The sequence below is a fragment of the Esox lucius genome, chromosome 9 (genome assembly GCF_011004845.1).
Source record: "Esox lucius isolate fEsoLuc1 chromosome 9, fEsoLuc1.pri, whole genome shotgun sequence".
Classification (NCBI taxonomy): domain Eukaryota; kingdom Metazoa; phylum Chordata; class Actinopteri; order Esociformes; family Esocidae; genus Esox; species Esox lucius.
In genome coordinates this window covers 8,887,493-8,911,588 of record NC_047577.1, presented here as the reverse complement: position 1 = coordinate 8,911,588, position 24,096 = coordinate 8,887,493, and the positions used below count along the sequence as shown (strand labels likewise).

At 44.8% G+C, this 24,096-nt stretch overlaps 1 protein-coding gene across 4 annotated transcripts in view; it reads right to left on the bottom strand.

The window, feature by feature from the left end:
* Window positions 1–8,969: 8,969 nt before the first annotated feature.
* elfn2a (extracellular leucine-rich repeat and fibronectin type III domain containing 2a) overlaps window positions 8,970–24,096 on the bottom strand; it is a 144,403-nt gene continuing 129,276 nt past the window's right edge. For 3 of the 4 annotated variants that reach the window (XM_029122384.2, XM_029122383.2, XM_034294356.1), the window contains one exon: window positions 9,215–9,299. Coding sequence is in view for 1 of the 4 variants with exons in the window: in XM_029122385.2 (XP_028978218.1) it covers window positions 9,217–9,299 (83 nt within the window). In the remaining 3 variants the exon portion in view is untranslated. Of the gene's footprint in view, window positions 9,300–24,096 lie in introns of all 4 variants that reach the window. The other variant, XM_029122385.2, reaches the window with a different exon arrangement.

Here is a 24,096-nt window from a genome sequence, read left to right as displayed (position 1 = left end):
ATTGATACTAACCACTCGAGTCTATTTGTAAACACTGCGTTCTAGTCTGTAGGAGAGAGGATTGTGGATGAGCGTGGAGAGGTTGATTATAACACTGCTTGAGAACACTCCGAGTTGTTTGCAATATTTCTCTCTTCCTTCTCTCCAACTCTTTCACATTCTCCCTCTCGCACCTCTCTATTTTAAACGCTAACACTCTCTAATCTCTCCCTCTCTCACACGAATACTCTCCCCACATATTCAAATAATCCCTCTGTTTCTTCCTATCCCTCTCTTACAAATACTCTCACTCTCTAATTACTCCTCCTGTCTGTCTTTCAAATACTCTCACTCTCTAATCACTCCTCCTGTCTGTCTTACAAATACTCTCACTCTCTAATCACTCTTCCTGTCTGTCTTACAAAAACTCTCACTCTCTAATCACTCCTCCTGTCTGTCTTTCAAATACACCACCTCTCTATCTTGACCACACTCTCTCCTTTTCCCTCAGTCCTCTTTCTTTCTCTCTGACCTCGATGATTCCATATGAAGGAAGAACTTATGGTTCTGCTGGGTCTACATTTAGTGTTTGGGTCCAAGTTCTGATTAGCCTCTGTGAATTCAAACGGCTCGGGTTTGTACGCGTGTCTGAGTGTGTGTGTGTGTGTGCGTGTGTGTGTGTGTGTGTTTTCCTACGGGTCACTCACACCTATGAGTAGTGAAGGTGAACAAGGTGCAGAATACAGGTGGCCTGTGGCTGTTCACACAGAGGCATTACACTCAACCCTCTCCAAAGCATCAGATTGGACATGATATGTGTGTGTGTGTGTGTGTGTGTCTCTTGTTTATTGAAGTGTGAGCCTCACATTAACACATTAAGCTGGTATGGATTCATGTCGGTGAACTGTCTCCCCCCATCCCAGTTTTCAAACCAACTGCCGCTTTGCAAAATACTGTTTTTGATGTGAGTGTGTGTGCGTGTTTGCGTGTGTGCGCGTGGCACCGACCAGCACCGACAGGCACCAGTATAAACAGTGACCGTTCACAGCACGAGCAACACGCTCCATTACGCCCGACTCATGAACAATGCATGGGTCGAGGTTTGCAGGGTACCGGTGCTAGGTTGTATTTTGTTCCGGTAGAACCTGTAACCACGCCGTAACAGTGAAGGTGGGAACGTCCTGGCCTGGCCGGCGGCAGCGTTCCGGTAGAACCTGTAACCACGCCGTAACAGTGAAGGTGGGAACGTCCTGGCTTTGCTGGTGGCAGCGTTCCGGTAGAACCTGTAACCACGCCGTAACAGTGAAGGTGGGAACGTCCTGGCTTTGCTGGTGGCAGCGTTCCGGTAGAACCTGTAACCACGCCGTGACAGTGAAGGTGGGAACGTCCTGGCTTTGCTGGCGGCAGCGTTCCGGTAGAACCTGTAACCACGCCGTAACAGTGAAGGTGGGAACGTCCTGGCCTGGCCAGCGGCAGCGTTCCGGTAGAACCTGTAACCACGCCGTGACAGTGAAGGTGGGAACGTCCTGGCTTTGCCGACGGCAGCGTTCCGGTAGAACCTGTAACCACGCCGTAACAGTGAAGGTGGGAACGTCCTGGCTTTGCCGGCGGCAGCGTTCCGGTAGAACCTGTAACCACGCCGTAACAGTGAAGGTGGGAACGTCCTGGCTTTGCCGGCGGCAGCGTTCCGGTAGAACCTGTAACCACGCTGTGACAGTGAAGGTGGGAACGTCCTGGCCTGGCCGACGGCAGCGTTCCGGTATGTGAGTGCGGGAGACAGACCGGTTGACACGGTCCCGGGCGGTGAGTCTCCCCTGCATCCGGAGGCCCACCGGTGCCGTAGCCGCGTGCGTGGCGTACAGGGGAGCGCCGTCACCCGTGTTATACAGGATGGACATTCGGTCTGTTTCTACGGCCTCCTAAGGCTCACGGAACGTGGCCCTTTGAAAGTGTTTGGGGCGCCGGATGTTTGCTTGCCTGCGGAGGTGCAGCACACCGTGGCGGGTTAACGTCAGGAACCAGGCCGTCTCCGAGGGCGCTTTCAAAGATCTACTGAATGTACACTTCTGCAAAGAACTGCTGCATCAAAACGGGACTGGCCTTGATCACTGAAAAGGGGACAATACGTCTGTCGGACTGAAAACAGCTCGGCGTCATTGCTGTAGCTGTTTCGGGGGAACGTTGTGGAACATTGTAGACTAAAACGTAATTATTTCTGAAAAAGAACAGACGCATCAGATGGGATGTTTTTTTTTTAACCATCTGAAAGGTTACTGGTGAACTCTGTTGACATGTTGCTGTAGAGGGGCATGTTTAAAAAAGGTATTAAGCTACTGTAGCTATCATGCTTTTACCATCCGTACTCACATTTAAGGTAAGCGACACGAGAGGCGGGATTGTGGGACGGACCATGTTTTCGTACTTAACTGCATATATCAAAGACAGAGAATGTACGAAGCACGTAGATTTTTCGGTCAAGTGGCTAGCTGGCTAGTTAGAAGGTCTCTGGCTACTTTTAGATAGATAGGTATAGCTTTGACGGATTAGCGTGGGATAGGTACCAAATGCTTCCACAACAGGGTCACACTTGCAGGAAATGTCATGGAAACATTGGGTGAGGACTAGAAGAGGGTGAAGCCTGTCATGGTCATTAATGACATGTCGTTATGTATGTCGTAATGTTCATAGTCTCCACAAGCAATCCGGCAAAAACCAATGTTCCATGGTGACATAAGAGTTACTGGCTTTATTACCTGATACACAATATGGTTTAATAGGCCCATTGTGCTGAGTAAGGTTTTGTGTGTCTGTCAGTGTGTGTGTGTGTCTCCCTCTGTGTGTGTGGGTTTGTATCAATCCATTTGTCTGAGGATTTTATTAACTTGTATTCACATTATATTTTATAGTCCAAGACGGTGCGTGTGCTGTGTGTGTGTGTCTGTATGTGTGCATGTTTGTGTGTGTGTGTGTGTGTAACAGAGAGAGAGAGAGAGAGAGAGAGAGAGCCTCAACAATACATACAATCATATTAGTTGCATCAGCCTTTTGTGCTGGGTTAGCAAGGGTCCCCACAGCGTGTACTGGTTCCTTCAATCAGTTATATCCACAACTGGAGTAGGAGAGGTAGATTGACAGATCTATTCTTAATGGAAAACGGATTGCCAATATATTGTATTTATGTGGTATGTACATATATATATGGATTACATTTTATGCACTTTAGCTTGGGTGTAGCTACTCCCAGTTGAAGGCTCTTGCCAACAGGCATTTAGAATATCCACTGGAAAAGCATTCCCTTATTTTCCCCTCAGCATCAACTGACAGGACCACCATCAGCTATATTAAAGAATAAACCACCTGTCCCTAGTTGGGGGAGCCTGGGGGTCCATTTGGTGTCTCCTACCACCTGGAAGAAGAGACGGCTACAGTTCTGAGGGATAATATTTCCTCAGATAACAAGGCGCTGACAGTAGATGGATAGGTACCCCGATGGGAGTGATTGGACCACCTGTGGCTTTACGGGGTCTGTCCCTTGCGTGCCGGGTCGGGGCGACAGTCCAATCGATGGAGGCAGTTCACTTGGCGAGTGGAGAGCCTCTGGTTAATACCTGCGGATACAGTAAGTGTGTGTGTGTGTGTGTGTGTGTGTGTGCGCGCTTCAGCAGGAGCACGCTGGAAGCAGATGGAGGGTTCTCCTGCTGTATTCCCCGACTCCGGCTCTCAGTCCGAGCCCGGCTCTACGTGTCTCCGGAGGTCTTGGTGAAGGACTACATGGCAGCTCCATTACAGTGCCTGACAGGAGGCCAACGGATCTGTACCGGAACCGCAAGCGCTCCTGATCCTCTTATGGAACACCGGCTAAGAGGTGCGTTGGATCTGCAGCTGAACCGAAAAAGAACAAGAACCCAGTACCAGAACCCAGTACCAGTACACAGTACCAGATCCCAGTACCAGAACCCAGTACCGGAATCCAGCACCAGAACCCAGTACCAGAATCCAGTACCAGAACCCATTACCTGAACCCAGCACCAGAATTCAGTACCAGAACCCATTATCTGAACCAAGTACCAGAACCCAGTATCAGAAGCCAGTACCAGTACACGGTAACAGAATTCTGTGTGTTAAAGGCCAGCTCACTCAAAATGAACCCAGGCACCTGTTTCACTCCAAGTCAAGAGCTGTGTATTAGTTAAGACTCGCTCCTTCTCAGGTCAAACGGTGTGAGCCTGAAATCACTGACAGCCTCTTGAAATCATTGGCCAGTGGGGAAGAGGGGAGGAGATGAGGAAGAGGAGGGGGGACAGGGGAGGGGACAAAGTGAGGATGAGGAGATGGGGAGAGGAAGGAAAAGGCTGACTGAGTGTACCATAGACATTAGTAGCAGTTGATCACTTAATGGCCAACTGAAATAATGGGTTTAGTATGTGGGTAGAATCTCCTCTGAGTACGGAAACATGAAATGTACCATAGAGCTCTTATGGAACAATGGTCTTAGATTAACCAGAAGCATTAGTTTCGGTGCTTTGGACAAAATCAAAATGTTCCAGGTGATGACATCTTTCCTTTATGGGAAGCGGACAGGATGTTTTGGACCATGGATTTCATGGACTAGCTCTTCACAGGTCTTCCATTTTCAAAAAAAGGAGGGGTGGAGCTCCTCATTTCAAAAAAATAAATGAGAATGTCTTTCAATTACTCTCGATAAAAGCGTTTGGCTCAGTGGCTTAAATGACTGACATGAAATGGGAAAAAGCCCACAGAAAAACCGTAAAGGATAAGGGATTGAAGAAAGGGGGAAGTGAGCAGGAGACCCGTTTATTTGGCGAGGGCTATTAGAGATGTAATGGAGATATGTTGAGTGTGACAGCAGCAGTCTGAGGGGGAGCTCTGAGGTGACATTTATGCCCTGATACATTAAAGGAGATGTCACATAGTGAAAGCATATACTTGACTCTACCCTTTGTCTCAATGGAAATGCATCGCACTTGACCTTTCCCTCGTTTCTCCGTCCTCTCTCTCTCTCTTCTCTCTTCGCTGTTGGAATCTGAAAGAACATTATATCCCATTTATGTCGGCCGCTAGTCACTCCAAATATCAAGCGTTTTCCTCTAACAACAGGAAACTCTTGTTGTCTGCCTCGACCCCCTCCGTCCTCTGTCTGTGAATTACTTGGGACAACCCCTTTTAAAAGGTCGATGACCTCCGCACCTCATTCACGCGGACTCAACAGCGTAGTAAGTCCACCGGCCCCCTAACACACAAACACGGCCCTTCATTAACCTCTTGTCTCACTGAAACTAGTTATGTAGAGTCGCCCCCGCCTGGCTCCCATCCACGGATGCTCTCTGGAGACGTTCTCCAATTCCTTCACATCCCTCATCGACTCGTCTCCGACCGTTTGCACGTCACCCTGATTTCAGGATTGGCAGAGTCACTGCCCTCCTCAGGAAACCAATCAAACGATCCCATCCTGTCCTTCCTTTATTTAAACTCCTGAATGGGCTGTCTCTGAACAATTCGGATATCTCTCTCAGAAAGATCTCACCGACCTAAACCAGTCAGGCTCCAAGACAGGTCACTTGAGGCTCATCACACTGCCCATCATGGTAGATCCATCCACTGTTCTCATCCATCTAGATCTGTCCACTGTTCTCATCCATCTAGATCTATCCACCGTTCTCACCCATCTAGATCTATCTATTGTTCTCATCCATCTTGATCTGTCCACTGTTCTCATCCATCTAGATCTATCCACCGTTCTCACCCATCTAGATCTATCTACTGTTCTCATCCATCTAGATCTATCTACTGTTCTCATCCATCTTGATCTGTCCACTGTTCTCATCCATCTAGATCTATCTACCGTTCTCACCCATCTATATCTATCTACTGTTCTCATCCATCTAGATCTATCTACTGTTCTCATCCATCTAGATCTATCCACCGTTCTCACCCATCTAGATCTATCTACTGTTCTCATCCATCTAGATCTATCTACTGTTCTCATCCATCTAGATCTATCCACCGTTCTCACCCATCTATATCTATCTACTGTTCTCATCCATCTAGATCTATCTACTGTTCTCATCCATCTAGATCTATACACCGTTCTCACCCATCTAGATCTATCTACTGTTCTCATCCATCTAGATCTATCTACTGTTCTCATCCATCTAGATCTGTCCACTGTTCTCATCCATCTAGATCTATCCACCGTTCTCACCCATCTAGATCTATCTACTATTCTCATCCATCTTGATCTGTCCACTGTTCTCATCCTTCTACATCAGTGTTTCCCAATCATAGTCCTTGGGACCCAAAGTTCACATTTTCGTTTTTTGCCCAGCCACTCACACACCTGATTGAAATTAAAGACTTGATGATAGGCTGATGACGTCAATCAAGTGTATAACTGGTAGGGCAACATTTGAATCAGTTGTGTGAGTACTAGGGCAACAACAAAAACATGCACCGTTTTGGGTCCCCAGGACCGGGACTGGGAAACACTGTTCTAGATCCATCCAAAAGGAATATCTGTGTGCCTAGCAGAAGTCCCGCCCAAAGCCTTTACGTCGCGGGTGGACCACTCCATTGCGTCACGCTTCCCGCAGCACAAAAAGCCTTACGGAGGTTCCAGTAAGGAAAGTCTATGTTGACATGAATTGCATTCACTCTGTGTAGTTCGTTTGTTTTTCATGTTTGTGATTTTTACACTTGGTTTACTTGGTAAGATGACTGAGAACACATTCTCATTTAAATCACAGACCTGGAGCAGTTAGCATTAGCTGGATAAACATTAGCTGGATTAGCATTATCTGCCTTGCTTGGGTTCAGACCTACAGTCAGAATTTTAAGCGCCGTATGGAACTGGAAAGCAAAAAAAAAGCAGCAACATTCCGATCAAACTTCTGCTAACTCCGGAGTAATGCTAAAGAGAGCCAAGACAAACATGCAAACATCTCACATGCTCACCACCTAGTGTAAACAATTAAATGTGTGTGGACTTGATTTTAAAATATGATATATTCTGTCTCTATATGTTGTTTTCCACTAAAAGCCCCACTACAGCAAAACTCCTAACCATCACATGGGGCTCTGTCAATATCGTATCAAAATGATTTTACTTTTATTAAATGCAATTTCTTAATTAACCTGCCATGAGTGAGATAAGTTCCTGTTTCAGCCACAGTAGTTGTTCTCACGTTCTGCTTCTGCAGAAGCATACAATGGCTTACTAGACATAACTGGAGAAAATCTGGTAGCTGTACAGAAAACCTGTATGTAAGTTGCTTTTACCCAAACAAGAATTGAACCCAGGTCTAGACAACACATTCATGACTCACTTAGGAATGAGGAAGGGCATCTGGGTTTTCAAGAGGAAGTTCCCCAGACTGGTTGTTAGTTACCATTGTTTTCATTGAAGTGACAGGAATTCTATATTTCTTAAAAACAAATGTTAAAATTATTCTTAATCAAAGGATGCAAACTGATATATAATCAACAGCAAAATCAAAACAATTCAAAACTGTATTACTTCTGGCACAAAAAAGGGGGACAAAGTTTTTTTTTTTTCATTTCCGTAATAAGTTGTTATTGTTTTTGTTTGACGTACATCCACTCAATTTACACAACAATATATTTTAATTTCTGCTTGATAAAAATACAGGAAATCATGCAAATATAACACTTTTATTTTTCTCAAATGTTTTCTTCTTCTGAAACTTTCTATATTGTCAATGATTTCATAATTACACTTTTCATTGCACATACCCGACCTTTTCTGAAAATCTCTGGTTCACCAACCCCATCATTTAAATACTTCTCCCTCAATCCCAACCTCAAATAAACATTTTGGATACAGAATTGTATAAAAACAGTCATAGATTCTTTTTTTTTGTACAAAATTCACAGATCATTTTGTTTTTTCTTCTTCATTTTCACTTTGCTGAAAGTCCATTTCAATTTCTGAACTGGCAACCAAACCATCTCAAAATTACAGAACAAATGAAACATTATGTTTAATAACAAATAAAAAATACATCAATAAATAGATAGATAAAGAATAAAAATAGCTACATTTGCTGAGGTGCATTCATAATGGTTTTAGCACAGTTCAGTATTTATAATATCATGATACCCTTCTGACCAGTCACTGTATGAACCACCATTCCTTCGAAAAACGACAAACCGATAGACCCCGCTCAATATGCGGAATCAGATGTAGCTCCTCCCCCTAATGCTAACGGTAAATCTACGGCGGTTTGGAGGGAACCTTAAGCAGTCCTATTCTGGCCTATCACAGCACCATTCGGATCAATGACAGTCAGCCTTCCATTGCCGTTTACATCCGTTGTTAAACAATGGCATATTACGTCTACCGTGAATTAAACATTGACTGTGTAAATGACAAAGGGCAAAAGGGGGTCGGGACCGGGTCTAAAGTACTGTATAAACAGAACCGTTCAGACAACACAGTCATATTCACTAATGCATGTGTGGATATGTATAGTGGAGTGTGTGTGTGTGTGTGTGTGTGCTCGTCGGGTAATCCCACTGGATGATCTAAACTCTACTCTTCGACTGCTGATTAATTAACCAGCCTACCATGGCACTACTGGAGTAACGATAATGATGTCTGTTTATCAATCTATAACCTGACATTTCTAGGAGTGTTTGTGTGTGTGTTTGTGTGAGTGTGTTTGTGTGTGTGAGTGCGTGCGACTGCGTGTGTGTGTGTGTGAGTACATGTGTGTGTATGTGACTGTGGGTGTGTGCGTGTGTGTGTGTGAGTGCGTGTGTGTGTGTGACTGTGGGTGTGTGTGTGTGTTTGAGTGCGTGCCACATAGTGTGTGGGAATGTCACTGACGCAGTTTTGCTTCCGTAACTGTGGTTACAGCATTGCCACCACAACTTTCACACACACACACACACACACCTCTCCCTCTTCTTCCATCGCCACCCCCTCCACCCCCCCCCCCTCCTCCGCCCCTCATCCAGTGATGGTTGTGTCTGTAGCACACAGCCCATGAGTTGATGGGCACTGCTGGACCGGGAGGGCAGATACAGCTGAATTTGTCCCCCCATTCTCCCTCTTTGCTTTTCCTCTCTTCGATTCTCTCTCAAGCACTGTGTCTCTCTCTCCCGTTCTCTCTCTCTTTCTCTCTGTCTGTCTGCCCCTCTCTCTCCAGACAGCCAGACAGTCAGCCAAACAGGCCGCCTGGTGGGAGACGCTCCCCCTTATCGGAGCACCCGGAACGGGCCGGAGCACGACGAGGCCTTCGGAAGGAAGGAGGGGAGGTGCTGATGGAGGCGGTGGGGGTCTGTAATGCAGACAGAGGGACACTGTGAAGGAAGGAAGGGAGGAGGAGAGGAACACAAGATGGAGGGACAGACTCAGAGGGACGGAAATACCAGATCCATCTATGACAGGCTCTCCTGTGTGCACTCTTCACTCATCCATAGAACATCATCCTCAGAACATCCAAAGAACAGCCAAAGAATGTCCGTAGGAACCCTCCTAAAACCTTCTCTCTGGGGACACCTGGAGCAGTTCACCTGAAATGTGGAACAACCAGGGGTCCCTGGGGAGAGGTTTGAGAACCACCGGCGTAGAAGACGAGTCGAAGACAGACGCAACAAAGACCAAGTCAAAGGGGTCATTGTTGGGGTTTAAAGACTGACAGGGAGAACAATGAAATAAAGATGGATAGAGCAGCGCGAGAAAGGGCAAAATAAAGACGGACAGAGCAGCGTGAGAAAGGTTGAAATAATGGTGGACAGAGCAGTGCGAGAAAGGGCAAAATAAAGACGGACAGAGCAGCGCGAGAAAGGTTGAAATAATGGTGGACAGAGCAATGCGAGAAAGGGCAAAATAAAGACGGACAGAGCAGCGCGAGAAAGGTTGAAATAATGGTGGACAGAGCAATGCGAGAAAGGGCAAAATAAAGACGGACAGAGCAGCGCGAGAAAGCGTGAAATAAAGATAGATAGAGCAGCGCGAGAAAGGGTGAAATAAAGGTGGACAGAGCAGCGCGAGAAAGGATGGATAAAAAGATGGATTGAGCAGCATGATATAGAATTAAATAAAGATGGTTAGAGCAGCGTGAGAATGGGTGGATTAAAGACAGAGAGAGCAGCGTTAGAAGACTGCAGGCTGTTCGGTAGCTCTGTGTTGATGGATACAGGTATATAAAAAGGTAAAAAAGGCTTTTTAAACATGACAAAGTGAAAATGAATAATTATGAATCAAATAATTTCTCATTTCAATGTCTCATTTTTCTCAATACTCAGTCCACCATTTTGAACAGTGGACAATGTAACACTTTTATTAATCAGAATGGAGTCAATATGCATGTATTCAAATATATATATATATATATATATATAACCCATGAAAAGATTAATCAGCACCTCCCTCCACCTCCTAGCAAATTACAGGTGTCTTTCAGCCTTCAATCACCATCTGTGTATCTGTGTGTGTATGTGTGTGTGTGTGTGTGTGTGTGTGTTACCTTCATTAGGCCATTCTGGCTAAGTGGCTTTTGAAACCGTTACAGGCTGGAGTGAAGGGATGATTGATCAATAGAATAGAACACACCCACCCGCACACCCACCCGCACACACACACACACACAACCACCCCCCACCAACAACCACATGCGTCAGCACACACAATGAAAGTCGCGGATGCAAAACATCCTTTTGCTTAAAAGCAATGACAATACCGTTGTGCACATACACTTATCCTGAGTTCAAACACACACACACACACACACACTGTCTCCATCGGAGATGCCAAGCGCATGTCTATAAAGCCACAGGGATTCACTGCCATTTCAGTAGTCGCAGCCAGAGAGAGAGAAAGAGAGAGAGAGAGAGAGAAAGACACACAGAGAGAGAGAGTGAAAGACAGAGAGAGAGAGAGAGAGAGAGAGAGAGAGAGAGTGAAAGACTGAAAGGCACTGGGAATGGAGAGAAAGAGGCAGATAAAGACAGAACAAGATAGATAAATAGAGAGAGCGAAGCTTAGAAGAAGCGACGATCAAAACCACTTAAAGAAAATCTAATTCCATGGGTTTTCTAAACGCCTGTCTCTTCCCTCCCTCCACCTCTTTTCCCCTCGCTATCTCCCTCCATCGCTTTCCCACTTTTCTCCGTATTTCCTCTCATATCTCTGCCATAACACACATTCACTGTGCATGCCTCACTAAGTGTAGCATAATGCCCTAGAGCGCTACAAATCCTGTCTCCTTTCTTCCAGAACATATTTCATAATATGGTAATGTCTCTCTCCTGTGTATGTTCCCTATGCCTCTAACTTAGTTTTCCCCTCCGTCTCTATATGTCTTCCTGTTTAGTTTTCCCCTCCGTCTCTGTACGTCTTCCTGTTTAGTTTTCCCCTCTGTCTCTATATGTCTTCCTGTTTAGTTTTCCCCTCCGTCTCTATATGTCTTCCTGTTTAGTTTTCCCCTCCGTCTCTGTTTGTCTTCCTGTTTAGTTTTCCCTCCGTCTCTGTACGTCTTCCTGTTTAGTTTTCCCTCCGTCTCTATATGTCTTCCTGTTTAGTTTTCCCCTCCGTCTCTGTACGTCTTCCTGTTTAGTTTTCCCCTCCGTCTCTGTACGTCTTCCTGTTTAGTTTTCCCCTCCGTCTCTGTACGTCTTCCTGTTTAGTTTTCCCCCTCCGTCTCTATATGTCTTCCTGTTTTTTACATTTGTCTCACTCTGCCTTTTTCACCCTCTCCATGCTGTCTCCCTGCCTCCCCTCTCTCCCTCCTCTCCCTCGTTTCCACCCCTCTCCCTGCCTCTTCTCTCCCTACTTTCTCTCTCACCCTCATTCCTCTCTCGCCCTGCCTCCTCTCCTCTGCCAGCTTTTCTCGCTCCCTCCCCCTCTTTTCTCTCTCCCTGCCACATCTCTTCTCTCCCTGCCTCCTCTCCTCTCTCACTCCCTGCCTCCTCTCCTCTCCCACTCCCTGCCTCCTCTCCTCTCTCTCCCTGCCTCCTCTCCTCTCTCTCCCTGCCTCCTCTCCTCTCTCACTCCCTGCCTCCTCTCCTCTCCCACTCCCTGCCTCCTCTCCTCTCTCTCCCTGCCTCCTTTCCTCTCTCTCCCTGCCTCCTCTCCTCTCTCACTCCCTGCCTCCTCTCCTCTCTCTCCCTGCCTCCTCTCCTCTCTCTCCCTGCCTCCTCTCCTCTCTCACTCCCTGCCTCCTCCCCTCTTTCTCCCTGCCTCCTCTCTCTCCCATCAGCCTACACATTTCCTCCAGACTGGGTCAGAATAGCTGGCTGCTCTGTTGCTCCTTCCTCTCACCACTACCTCTACATCCAACTCTTGCTCCTCCTCAACCGTCAGCGCGCTCCTTCTTCTCCTCTAGTTCCATGGTATAATTCAAACGTGGTGTCTCAGTAGATAGACCCTCTCTGCCACTCCTCCCCTCTCCTCCATCTCTGTCCAGAGGTATCTATATGTACCTGTTTTTTTTCTTCTCGTTATCTCTCAACACTGGGTTTCAGTAGCTATCTATTATCACGCGCAGCATTAGTCGGCAGTAGCTAGATGGTGTTTTTCTCCTCTCTCTCCCCAGTAGTTCTCTGCAGCTAGCTGGTGCGCTGCAGGGCGAGATGCTGTTGTGAAGCTGGGGGACTGAGGGAGAGAGAACCAAAGAACATCTACTGTAGTTACCAATCGTAGCACCGTACTCAGCTATTTGAACCACGGCCAACAGCGCCGCTTTTCCACTCCACAAGGCCAGAACAACGGTCTTCAGGGGCTTGCGGTTTATTTTCTTCCGTCAAAAGCGAGGCAAAGTGCTATATTAGACGTTCATTTGACGTTTGTCTGTCGTAAGGCAAGCAAAAACAGTGAACTAAATAGTCTGAAGTAGCCTGTCTGTGTTTCATCTGAGCACTCTCTCCCAGTTTATACTCATATCCTCCATGCCTTCGCTTTCTCCTCTCTTTCTCCCAGCAGCCCTCCCTCTCATCACTCCTCTAACTCCTGCCCTCTCATCAGTCCTCCCTCGCCCTCCCTCCGGCCCCCTCTCATCATCTCTCACGTCTTTCCTTTACCTCCATATCTCTCCCCATCCTTCCCTTTCTCCCTCATGCCTTCTCTCCCTCCCACACCCCCCTCCCCTCTTCCTAGCCTAGAGGTCATTAAAAGAGAGACCGTAGCAGTGTCTATGCCCACTCAACCACCAAGGGCCATAGTTAATTCCTAATGTTGTTCTTCACACACATTTGCATGCGTGCCTACACGCACTCTTGAGGACACACACACACACGCGCGCACACACACACACCAGAAAGGCAATTAAAGTAGCCTGGAGTTCTTACACCCACCACCTACAGTGACCCATCACTGTTCCAAACACGGAGTGTTGCGTGATCGATCGCCCGGCAACCCAGACCACAGTGTGACATCACTCTGAGTCTCTGACCCCACCCCCCTCACTGTGAGATGGAACACTGCGACAACGCACAAACACACGCTCTCTCCTCCCCTTCGTCTCTCTGCAACAGAACACTGGGAATGTCTTCCATTTCGCCTAGACATATTTATAGTTATTTCTATTTTTTGTAATAAATCGGTTTCTGGGCTTTTTCAGCAAGGCCACGTTGATGCTGCGTAGGGGACCAGCACAGACAGTTCCCTCAGATGGTGTTTTTGAGCATTTCATTGTCATACAATTGTTATTTAAATGGCACAGAGCTGCTGTTGTTGTTTTTTATATTTAACTCTCTCGTGTAACCGAGAGACATAGGGAGAGGGAAAGCGAGGGAAAGACAGTAATGTCATTAAACATAACATGGAATATTCCAGAAGGGCTTGGAGTGCGAATTTGGGTTATTACAGTTTTTCTCGATTGCTAACAAGCATCGAAACAATACAGAAGTCACATTAACAAAACTCTTCACACAGTCAGCAAAACCGACGTGTATGTGAACCAAACTGTGAAAGAAATTCCCATTGCCTTCACACAAAATGCATTCAACAAACACGTTTTCCCAAATCCATGAACTCTTTTTCTCATTCATAATCCGCCATCTACAAAAAAATATATTCACTGCACATGATTTCTCGAATGCTTACACACTGTTCTCAAAACTGTTAAAAACACATTCAAAACCGAATGTTGGAAACTGGTGTGCATTTCTGAAGTAACCACATTGAAATATAAAGAAAATGTTAATAATGTTAGAATATTTAGTCAATCTGAACACAGTTGATTGCAGTTTCAACTGAAAACCGACCCAAGTGTGGTACACCTTTGGGAGAAACTGCGAATATGTGAAAGAACTCCAGTATCAATATAACCAGGTAAGATGTCTGTTCAGTAACCAAACAGGGTTAATACACATTTAGACATACAGTGTTGTGAAAAAGTGTTTGCCCCCTTCCTGATTCCTTATTTTTTTGCATGTTTGTCACACTTGAATGTTTCAGATCATCAAACAAATTTAAATATTAGTCAAAGATAACACAAGTAAACACAAAATGCAGTTTTGAAATGAAGGTCGTTATTATTAAGGGAAAACAAGGGAATCCAAACCTACATGGCCCTGTGTGAAAAAGTAATAGCCTAATAACTGGTTGGGCCACCCTTGGCAGCAACAACTGCAATCAAGCGTTTGCGATAACTTGAGTCTTTTACAACGCTGTGGAGGAATTTTGGCCCACTCATCTTTGCAGAATTGTTGTAATTCAGCCACACTGGAGTGTTTTCGAGCATGAACTGCCTTTTTAAGGTCACGCCACATCATCTCAATAGGATTCAGGTCAGGACTTTGACTAGGCCACTCCAAAGTCCTGATTTTTTCCCCGCCAGAGGTGGACTTGCTGGTGTGTTTTTGGATTATTGTCCTGCTGCAGAACCCAAGTTCGTTTCAGCTTGAGGTCACCAAAACATGGCCGAACATTCTCCCTCAGGATTTTTGGAAGACAGCAGAATTCATGGTTCCATTTATCACAGCAAGTCTTCCAGGTGCTGAAGCAGCAAAACAGGCCCAGACCATAACACTGCCGGCACCATATTTTACTGTTGCTATGATGTTCTTTTTCTGAAATGCGATGTTACTTTTATGTATTGGGACTCACACCTTCCAAAAAGTTCAACTTTTGTCTCGTCAGTCCACAGAGTATTTTCCCAAAAGTCTTGGGGATCATCAAGATGTTTTCTGGCAAAAATGAGACAAGCCTTAATGTAATTTTTTCATCTTGGAACTCTGCCATGCAGGCCATTTCTTTCTTATGGTGGAGTCATGAACACTGATCTTAACTGAGGCAAGTGAGGCCTGCAGCTCTTTGGATGTTGTTGTGGGGTCTTTTGTGACCTCTTGGATGAGTCGTCGCTGTGCTCTTGGGGTAACTCCTTGGAAGGTTCACCACTGTTTCATGTTTTCACCATTTGTGGATAACGGCTCTCACTGTGGTTCGCTGGAGTCCCAAAGCTTTAGAAATGACTTTATAACCTTTTCCAGACTGATAGATCTCAATTACTTTTTCTCATTTGTTCCTGAATTTCTTTGGCTCTCGACATGATGTCTAGCTTTTGAAAATCTTTTGGTCTACTTCTCTTTGTCGGGCAGGTCCTATTTCAGTGATCTCTTGATTGAGGACAGGTGTGGCATTAATCAGGGCGGGGTGTGGCTAGAGAAATTGAACTCAGGTGTGATAAACCACAGTTAAGTTATGTTATAACAGGGGGGGCAAACACTTTTTCACACAGGGCCATGTAGGTTTGGATTTAGTTTTACCTTAATAATAACAACCCACATTTAAAAACTGCATTTTGTGTTTACTTGTGTTATCTTTGACTAATATTTTAATTTGTTTCATGATCTGACACATTTAAGTGTGACAAGCATGCAAAAAAAAAGGAATCAGGAAGGGGGCAAACACTTTTTCACAACACTGTAATGTAAAGTACTATATAACTATGGATTAACTGTATTCTTAGAGAGTAATGGAGATGGTAGCCCATCAAACTGCACATCAATTCATCTTTATGGATGAAGCTGGATTCAACCCGGCAAAAACACGCCGCAGGGGGGGAAATGTGATTGGTCAGAGAGCCACCATGGATGTCCAAGGCCAGAGAAGAGCTAACATCACAATGTGTGCAGCACTGTCCAATGATGGTTTGCTGTTACCCCAAACATTCATAGGCCCCTACAATACAGAGAGGCTAGTGATTATACTATACTTGTTGATGTTTGTTGGTTATTGTTGCAGCCCTGGAATTTGGGTGATTTTTTTTTTTGTTTGAACTTATTATTTTTCAAAAGCATAATTTACTATATGCAAAGATGTAGAAAAAATTAAGGATATTCCTTCAAATTGCTGCATTTCTGATTCATTCTTGTTCTGTATACATTAGTACAGTCAACAAAGTGAGGGTTTTTTTTAATTCTATGATCAAATACTGATTTATGTGACAAATAATTGTAAAAACCTACAAGATAAAAGTTTGTCATATATGTAATGATCCCTGTTAGTGTTTTTTAGGTCAGTGTGTTATGAGTGACAATCTGTGTTTCTGAGTGAGAATGGTTGCCAGTGTTTTGGTGGAACAAGCTTGTTTTGGTGGTTTTAGTGAATTTTGGAGGTGAGATTAACTGTTTGGCAAATACGCGTTTCAGAAATGCAGACTGTGGGAAGAGTTTTGTTATTGTTGTTTCAGTATTGAACGATAGTATTGAAAAACTGCAAATGATATTTAATAAATACGTTAAAATATATCATTTATCTGTAAAATCTTTGGGAGGATGATCAAACTGAGTACAGAATGGAAGTAAATCCTATATGCCTCAGCTCAGAGGCTAACATTATTTGACTACGTAGTTAATTATTTAGTATCCAAATGATCTTTGTGTTTAACCGTTTGGCACTGTGCCAAATGTCTAATGTCTTCTGACAACCCCACTTGGAGCAGCTAATGAGTGTGCAATAAACAGGGATTTCAATAAACGCAACTGGGTCACAACCAGACACCACCCCGATTGGTCACAGTCAGAGATCCAGTCAGGGTTCTCTCCGGTGGGGTTTAGTGGGTGAGTGTCTTCTCCATGATTCTTAGCGGCGCAGCCGGAGAAGCCATTGTTCGGAGCTCCAGGCACTACCAACCCTGCCAGGCACCTAAAGCCACTCGACCTCATCAGGGTGGCTGGGCAGCCTGGGTGTCTGCATGGTGATTCAGCTCCAGGGGAACTCCTGCCTGGAGACCGGAGGATGATCCAAATAGTCAGTGACCAAGTTAGCTCCATAAAGAAGAAACCCGAAGGACAGCTGGCTGGTAGGTTGGGCAGAAACCCACCTATATAGCATTGGGAGACATGTATATCCGCAGTGAGTGGGAGCGTTTTTAAAGTTTTATCGATGATCTTTTGTGCACCTTTCTTTGAGTAAACATGCCGGCCATTCAAGGTGTTTCTTCACTCTCCGGTCAATCCTCTTGACACATTCCTTCCTTTTAATCCCCCTTCACTCTCTTCTCATCCCTCTTCAATTTCTCCACACTTTCCACCAGAACCCATTAGGAATTGGGTGCCACGTTCTTCTTGGCCCTGCCTACCGTGACTGAAGGGACAGGGTTTGGTTAGCGCACGATGCCACACTGTGAGGCAACACGTAGCACTAGCGCAAAAAAATATGCTATATCTGGGGAGGTAACGTTGCCAATGCATTTAGGAGATTCTGGGATGTGCCGACATATCCATGCCCAGACGTGAGGGCCCTCAAATGGATGAGGAAGAACTCTGCATCGGGCTGTGGGAGAACAGCAGGTGACAACTGTATGACAGAGCGTTTAGGTGTGTGCGTCTGCCATTGTGTGTGTCTGTGTGAATTGGGGACTGCGTTATATAACTCAGAAGGGTCTGTTCCTTTTTAATGAGGCAATGACGTCTGTCTGTTTTTCTGTGTTTGTGTGTGTGTGTGTGTGTGTGTCTGTAAAGCTTTTTAATTAATCTGCTTTCTATCTGCAGGCTCTTCCAATATGTCAGTTAGCTCACTGAAACTCACACACACGAACACACACAAACACGCTCCATCATGACACTGGCTGTCTTTTTATTTCCCAGGCCTGCTCAAGCGGAACTAATCCACCCGACACCAGTGGTTATTTTGCAGGAAGGTCTCCCCAGCATCCAGTCCAAGTTAGGCTTGACTCGCCTGAACGTTGGGAATCGCCTTGAAACACAGTGTGCTATAACCGTCATTAGCGAACAGCTCGGGACGAAAGCGTACTCCAGCCGAGAAGGTGCCGACCACTCATTAGTTCAGTGCTACGCAAAATCGTGACCCTTAACTTAACCACTTGGACTAAATGCCTCAACTTATAACCCAACCCTCAAATTCGCACACAAACGTTAATCTGTGCACACTCTCACACCAGTGTGGTTTTTCTTGCGTTGGGCACATGCCTTCGGTTAACTAATATACACGCATATAATTCTCTGACGTGAGACTGTGAGAACTTGTCATATTGTCAGTGAAAAACCCCTTCACATACACACATGTGCACGCACGTGCACACACACACACACTGCATAATATTAATTCCACCTCCATTGTCTAAAGGGCAATTCAATTTCACAAAGGCAACAGAAAGCAGGCAATTCAAACCTGTCAAACAAATTTGAGAAACACCCCCCCCCCTGCCCACACACACGCACGCACGCGCACGTACATATTGTACAATCCAACACGATTCATGGCAAAGGCATTATTGACTACGGAGAATTTTGACAAGGGCGTAATCAGTCCTTCAACATCAAGCTCAATAGGAAAATGTGTGCTTGAGTGTGAGCGAGCGTGACTGCTTGTTTGTTTGTGTTCTCATGTTCACACACTCAAGGTTTCCCCTCAGAGTCAAGGTGCAGAGACCGGTGATAGAAAGTCTGATGGCTCGTAAAGCTATTCAGAAGGGTACATGAGTACATTTACCAGCTTCAATTTACCATGTTTCTGTGGAGTTAAATATACCGTAACTCTATTGTACTTTTTAGACCGGACAACAGAAGCAAATTCAACATCCCACCCCTGAAAAACAAAGGATTCGTCTGTCAACAACAACAAGCTCTTGGGCCTGGTCGCACCAGTTGGCTGTAAAAAAAGGTTTCTAGCAAAGGCTAGGTGTTGCTAAGTTCCACTTTGTGTTCAAAATTGTCACCGGCGGCACCAGCCGAATATGGGACTAGTTGTAGCTAAGGCCAGGGTTAGCCCTGTGCGATTATGAAACAGCGTCATCTCGGCTAAGTAGCACCAATTAATATCCGTCACCATCGTCGCGGCACTTCTAGCGTTTGCGTAGCCCATCATTAATACTTTTTCTTACATTTTATTTTCACGACAAGTAGATGGATCCGAAAGAAACGACTGGATTAAATTAATTTCATTGAATGACATGTTAAGCGTTATGGTACATTTGAAGCCAGGTGTGAAATCATTGCGCGGGGAAAGGTTTTACGCTAAATTCAGACCTCCCAACCAAATGAAAGCCAACAAGTCTGTACATTTATATATATATATAAAAAAAATATTTCACTCATTCTACATTGGTTTTATTTGGTCTAAATATATGTGGCGTAGCCAACATGTGGTGTTGGTAGCTCATCTTTACTGTATGCATGCTAAACCCACCATAGTAACCTTTTGCATTATACCTTCCACTCTAGGATTCACCTTCACATCTATCACTCTTATTAGACCCATCACACTAGCATGTAGGTCTGACATACAAGCAACATATACCAGCCGCAGAGTTAAGGCCCACTTGGTACCAAATGGTGCAACCAGCCCCTAATTGAACACACAATTGTGACATAGAAATAAAATTAAACTGTAAAAAAAAAAAAAAATGTAAAGCTCATACACTTTTCTTTACAGATGCTTGGTTCCATTGTTCTCATCCATATTCCCTCATTTTCCTTGTGTTTCTCCGGAACTTATAAAGACATTAGTGTGTGTAAACGATAGCGCCAGAACTACTCGGTTCATTGTGTCTTCGTGTACGTGTGAAATTGTGTGGGTGTACGTATCTTATGTGTTGTTGGTCAATGTGTGTGTGTGTGTGTGTGTGGGATGTTCCTTGTGTGCGTCGTCAGATTTGCATTCGTCCATTGTTCGTTGTGTATCTAAAATCTATATAAACACGTATATATTCATTTTTAAATATATAGTTTGTTGGTCGCGCGTCGAATTTGTCACAGTTGCTCTCCGGTATCCAAATCCACCAGTGTGGTGTGTATGTGTGTTTATGCATGTGTGCGTGTGTGTGCAGTAACATTTGTTGTTTATACTGTAATAGTAATATTCCCCTGGTATAGGTGTTCCATATGACATTGCATTGCACATCTCAACCGTATGGATCCAAGTTTAATTATATGAGTACAAAGAGCCGCCATTATGGTTTCCTGGGAGCCATTTCGTGCATCCAGATTCACAGAAAGAGCTTTAGTTTGAGAGCGACTGTAAATCCACAGAGAGGCAATCAGGGTTTTTTCTACCATTTTGTACTGCAACTATTGATTTGTGTTCTCAATAACCTTTAAAGCTACACTCAGAAATTTGACAAAATGTATTCTCTTGAACAATCAATGGGTTATATATCAAGAATGGAAACATACTAACTTCAAGTTCAAAAGTCGAGAATAAATGCAGCAAAATGGAGGCTCCCCAAACAACAAACAATAAAAAAAAATATATAATAATAATAAGAATCTACAATGCAATAAACCCCCCATGAAGTATGCTTTGGGGGAAGAAAAAGTCATATGCAAATGTTTATACACATACAGACGCTTTGTTCTTGTCTCTTGTTGCCAACCTACTCTAGCTACCACTTTGTTACTAAGCAAAGAACGGCAACATAGAACAAAACTAAAAGTGATATCCCAGAGGGATCAAGAGTATAGACCAGAGGTTGGGAACAAGTACTGGCCTGAGGTTGATTATCTATTTGATGAGGGAAATATTGGCGAGAAACATTTGGTATTGTTAACTCGCAAGTGTTATACTTCAGAACAGCACTATTTATAAATCACGGCTGTACACGGGTGGCTTTTCAAACCCTCAAACGCCCAGCAATTTGTACATTTTCATTGTAAGCCTTAAACTACTACACAGACGATAGAGGAAGTGAGACAGATGTCCTAGAATAGCCTTAATGAACAATCTTCATTCATTCATCGTCTAGTAGCTCACCTTATTCCTGTCTTCAAACATTTGCTGTTTAGTTGACAATATGAATCAGTTGTGGTTGGTGTGGAGACAAAAACATGTCGATGGCTCTTCAAGAAGGTTTGAAAAACCCTGATGTGCGCTAAACCCCGATCCCCAAGGACAAATAGACATACATTGTTGTACTGTGCGGCGGTCAAAGATCAGACTTTTGCGACCTCTTCGCCTTTTGTAGACAAATGAGGAGGAAAGCGCAGAAAGGCGAAGAAGAGATAGATGGAGCAATTTTTGTCCTCCATCACGGGACCAATTAAAGCGCATTGAAACCCGGCTGTTTAACATGGGAACAATGCAATACACACGACACATTGATTTGACCATTTTCTTTTCCGTTTGGTCTGTAGTCGAAGTCTACATTCCAGACGGAAGACAACCATCGAATTACCAAGAAGCCTCGATGTCTACGCGCATTTAGGGTGACTAATAAACATTGTAATTCCATTTGTAAAACACTTAGATATGAGTTATGAGACAACAGTGGCAGCCCAGGGAGTAATAAGGGGAAAATCAGCAATATCTATCTCGAGCTAATGCCGTTATTACTGATGGCTAGAGACGTAGGGCCCGGACCGGAGGTTGTGTTCTTTATTACCGCCGTGTTATTTCTTTCTCCATTTGTTGGAACGTACTGCAGGTATTGCCTTTACAGAGGGAACGGGTTCAGTACCGCGGAGTGCCGTTCGCCCTTGAGGGCTAATTCAATATAAATCGGTTAGCATATTTACCTGCACTTCCGTGTCTCAGACATACCGGTGGTTTTTAATCAAGGGGGATGAAAACGAGAAACCGAGAGGGGCTTTACTCGGGAGGTGGAGGTTTGTCAGAAAGAGCGCCCCGGGGTTGGTTTGTCCACCCAAATGAGGTTTCATGGATTGTCAGTGTTTCTGTATTGCTATAGTGGCGTGGCCAGTCGTGACTCGTTGTTGATCTGCAGAGCAGTGTGATCACGAGTTGGTACATATCGACATGCACTCCCTGGAAAACGACGGGCAAGACCCCTCGACATGCACATTCCCGTAGACGGCTTGTGCACGATAAAGCGTCGGAATGGAATCTTTTGGTCAGAAATAGTTCCGTGAGCAGGCCATTTTGTAGGTCACAGAGACGAATAGGAACAAGGCCCTAACGAACACCATCTCAGTCATCTATTGCCACAGGCTAGTGCCCCCTCACAGTCAGAATTTTTTTTTAAAGTTAACCACATTCCTTAAGAGACAGTGTTGGGGCGTTGTAATGCAAAGGGAACGCCTTTTTTCCTTCTGCTGGAATATTTTAAAGTTAAATAAGGCCGCATTTCACATAAATATCTAAAGGTTTTTATGGCAGAGGTTAATGTTAGGAAATATAAGCATGGGTCATGGGTCACTATGTTACCTAAACTGAGAGACTGGTGGAGAGAGAGGGTGACAAGGAGAGAAACAGTCAACAGAGAGAACAACCGGAAAAATGGAGCACCATGCTGATTGAGGGAGAAAAAGAATGTGGGGGAAAGAGAGAGGGGAGAATGAGGGTGAAAGTGAGAGGAAATGAGAGGGGGAGAGAGTGGGGGAGAGAGACAGTGATTCATTTCAATCAACCCTTCAATCTGGCAGAGTTAATAATATCAGCATATCAGCATGGTTCCCACGACCTCAACTCTTTGTCCCTGACTTCTGGTGGCGTGACCCAAACTACACCCTACATAGTGTGCTGCTTCTGTCCGGAGCCCTGTGGGAAACCTACCCGCCCCGGTCAAGGAAGGCACACTAAACAGGGAACAGTATCATTCGGGACGCAGCCAGTCCTCTACAAATGACTCATTAATTTGGACCATTAAAGAGGACAAGGGCAGAGGGAAGGAAGGAAGTGATGAGAAAACTAGAGAGGTGAGTTAATTAATTAGATGTTTTTTATTGTTTTTTTGTGTGTTTGGGGGTGGGGGTGGTGGGGTGCTTAGTACTTATGTTATATTAGCCAGCAGAAGTGACAGAGTGCAGAAACGGGTGTCTCTATGAGTGATTTCGTAGGGGAGTCAACTGAGGAGTCAATAGTAAGTACTAAATGAGGGCCAGGACTCTCAGACTGCTTTTACGCATTACACAGAATCCCACACTGCATTAGGTCGAAAACCTCGCTAGATTTAAATCTAATAAATCGTCTACTGTGTCCAGTGGGCCTAGACGTAGGCCATCCTGGGAGGCTGCGAGACGCTGTGTAGTGCTGATAAGCTCCTCACAGCCAGTCAGGTGAGCCCGGGAGGCGAACGGTCATTATCGGACCTGGCCCCGACGTCCAATCAGGACGAACGACTGGGCAACATTTTTTATAAAAATGAAGGAATACCTCTCTAAGTGGCTAATGAAGAATGTGACCTCTGACCCCTTACATGTGTGAATGTGGACCAGAGCAATGGCCTAGGAAATGTACCATAGGCTGGTATCTTAACACAATGTATAGTGTTCAGTTTCTTGTATTTAATGTTTGCTGCCAACATGGATAATAGCCAAACATTAACCTGCTTAAATTGACAGCTCTGGGACATCATAACGTCTCATTTCTCTTTGAAGGGCTTTCCATAGAAAACCATCCATCCCTCGATTTCTCTCTCTTATAGAAACTGCAGCTGCAGGCATTTTTGTCTGAAACAAGACCATGGTCCCTCTAAACGTTTAGCTTACTAAACATCAGCTTATGCCAACTATTTTAATTTCAGCGGTAACTTTAGAAAATGTGCGAGTGGCTGTGTGTTTGTGCTCTTCTAGGTGCTTTACCTTGACACCGACATGATTTTATTACCTACGTTAATGAGGTCTCTCGTTCTCTCTCTCCTAACCTACCCTAAAGTGATTTTTGCATGACTAGCACTATTGAAATGCTAATTTAAATATTCCCTTGAAGGAAGC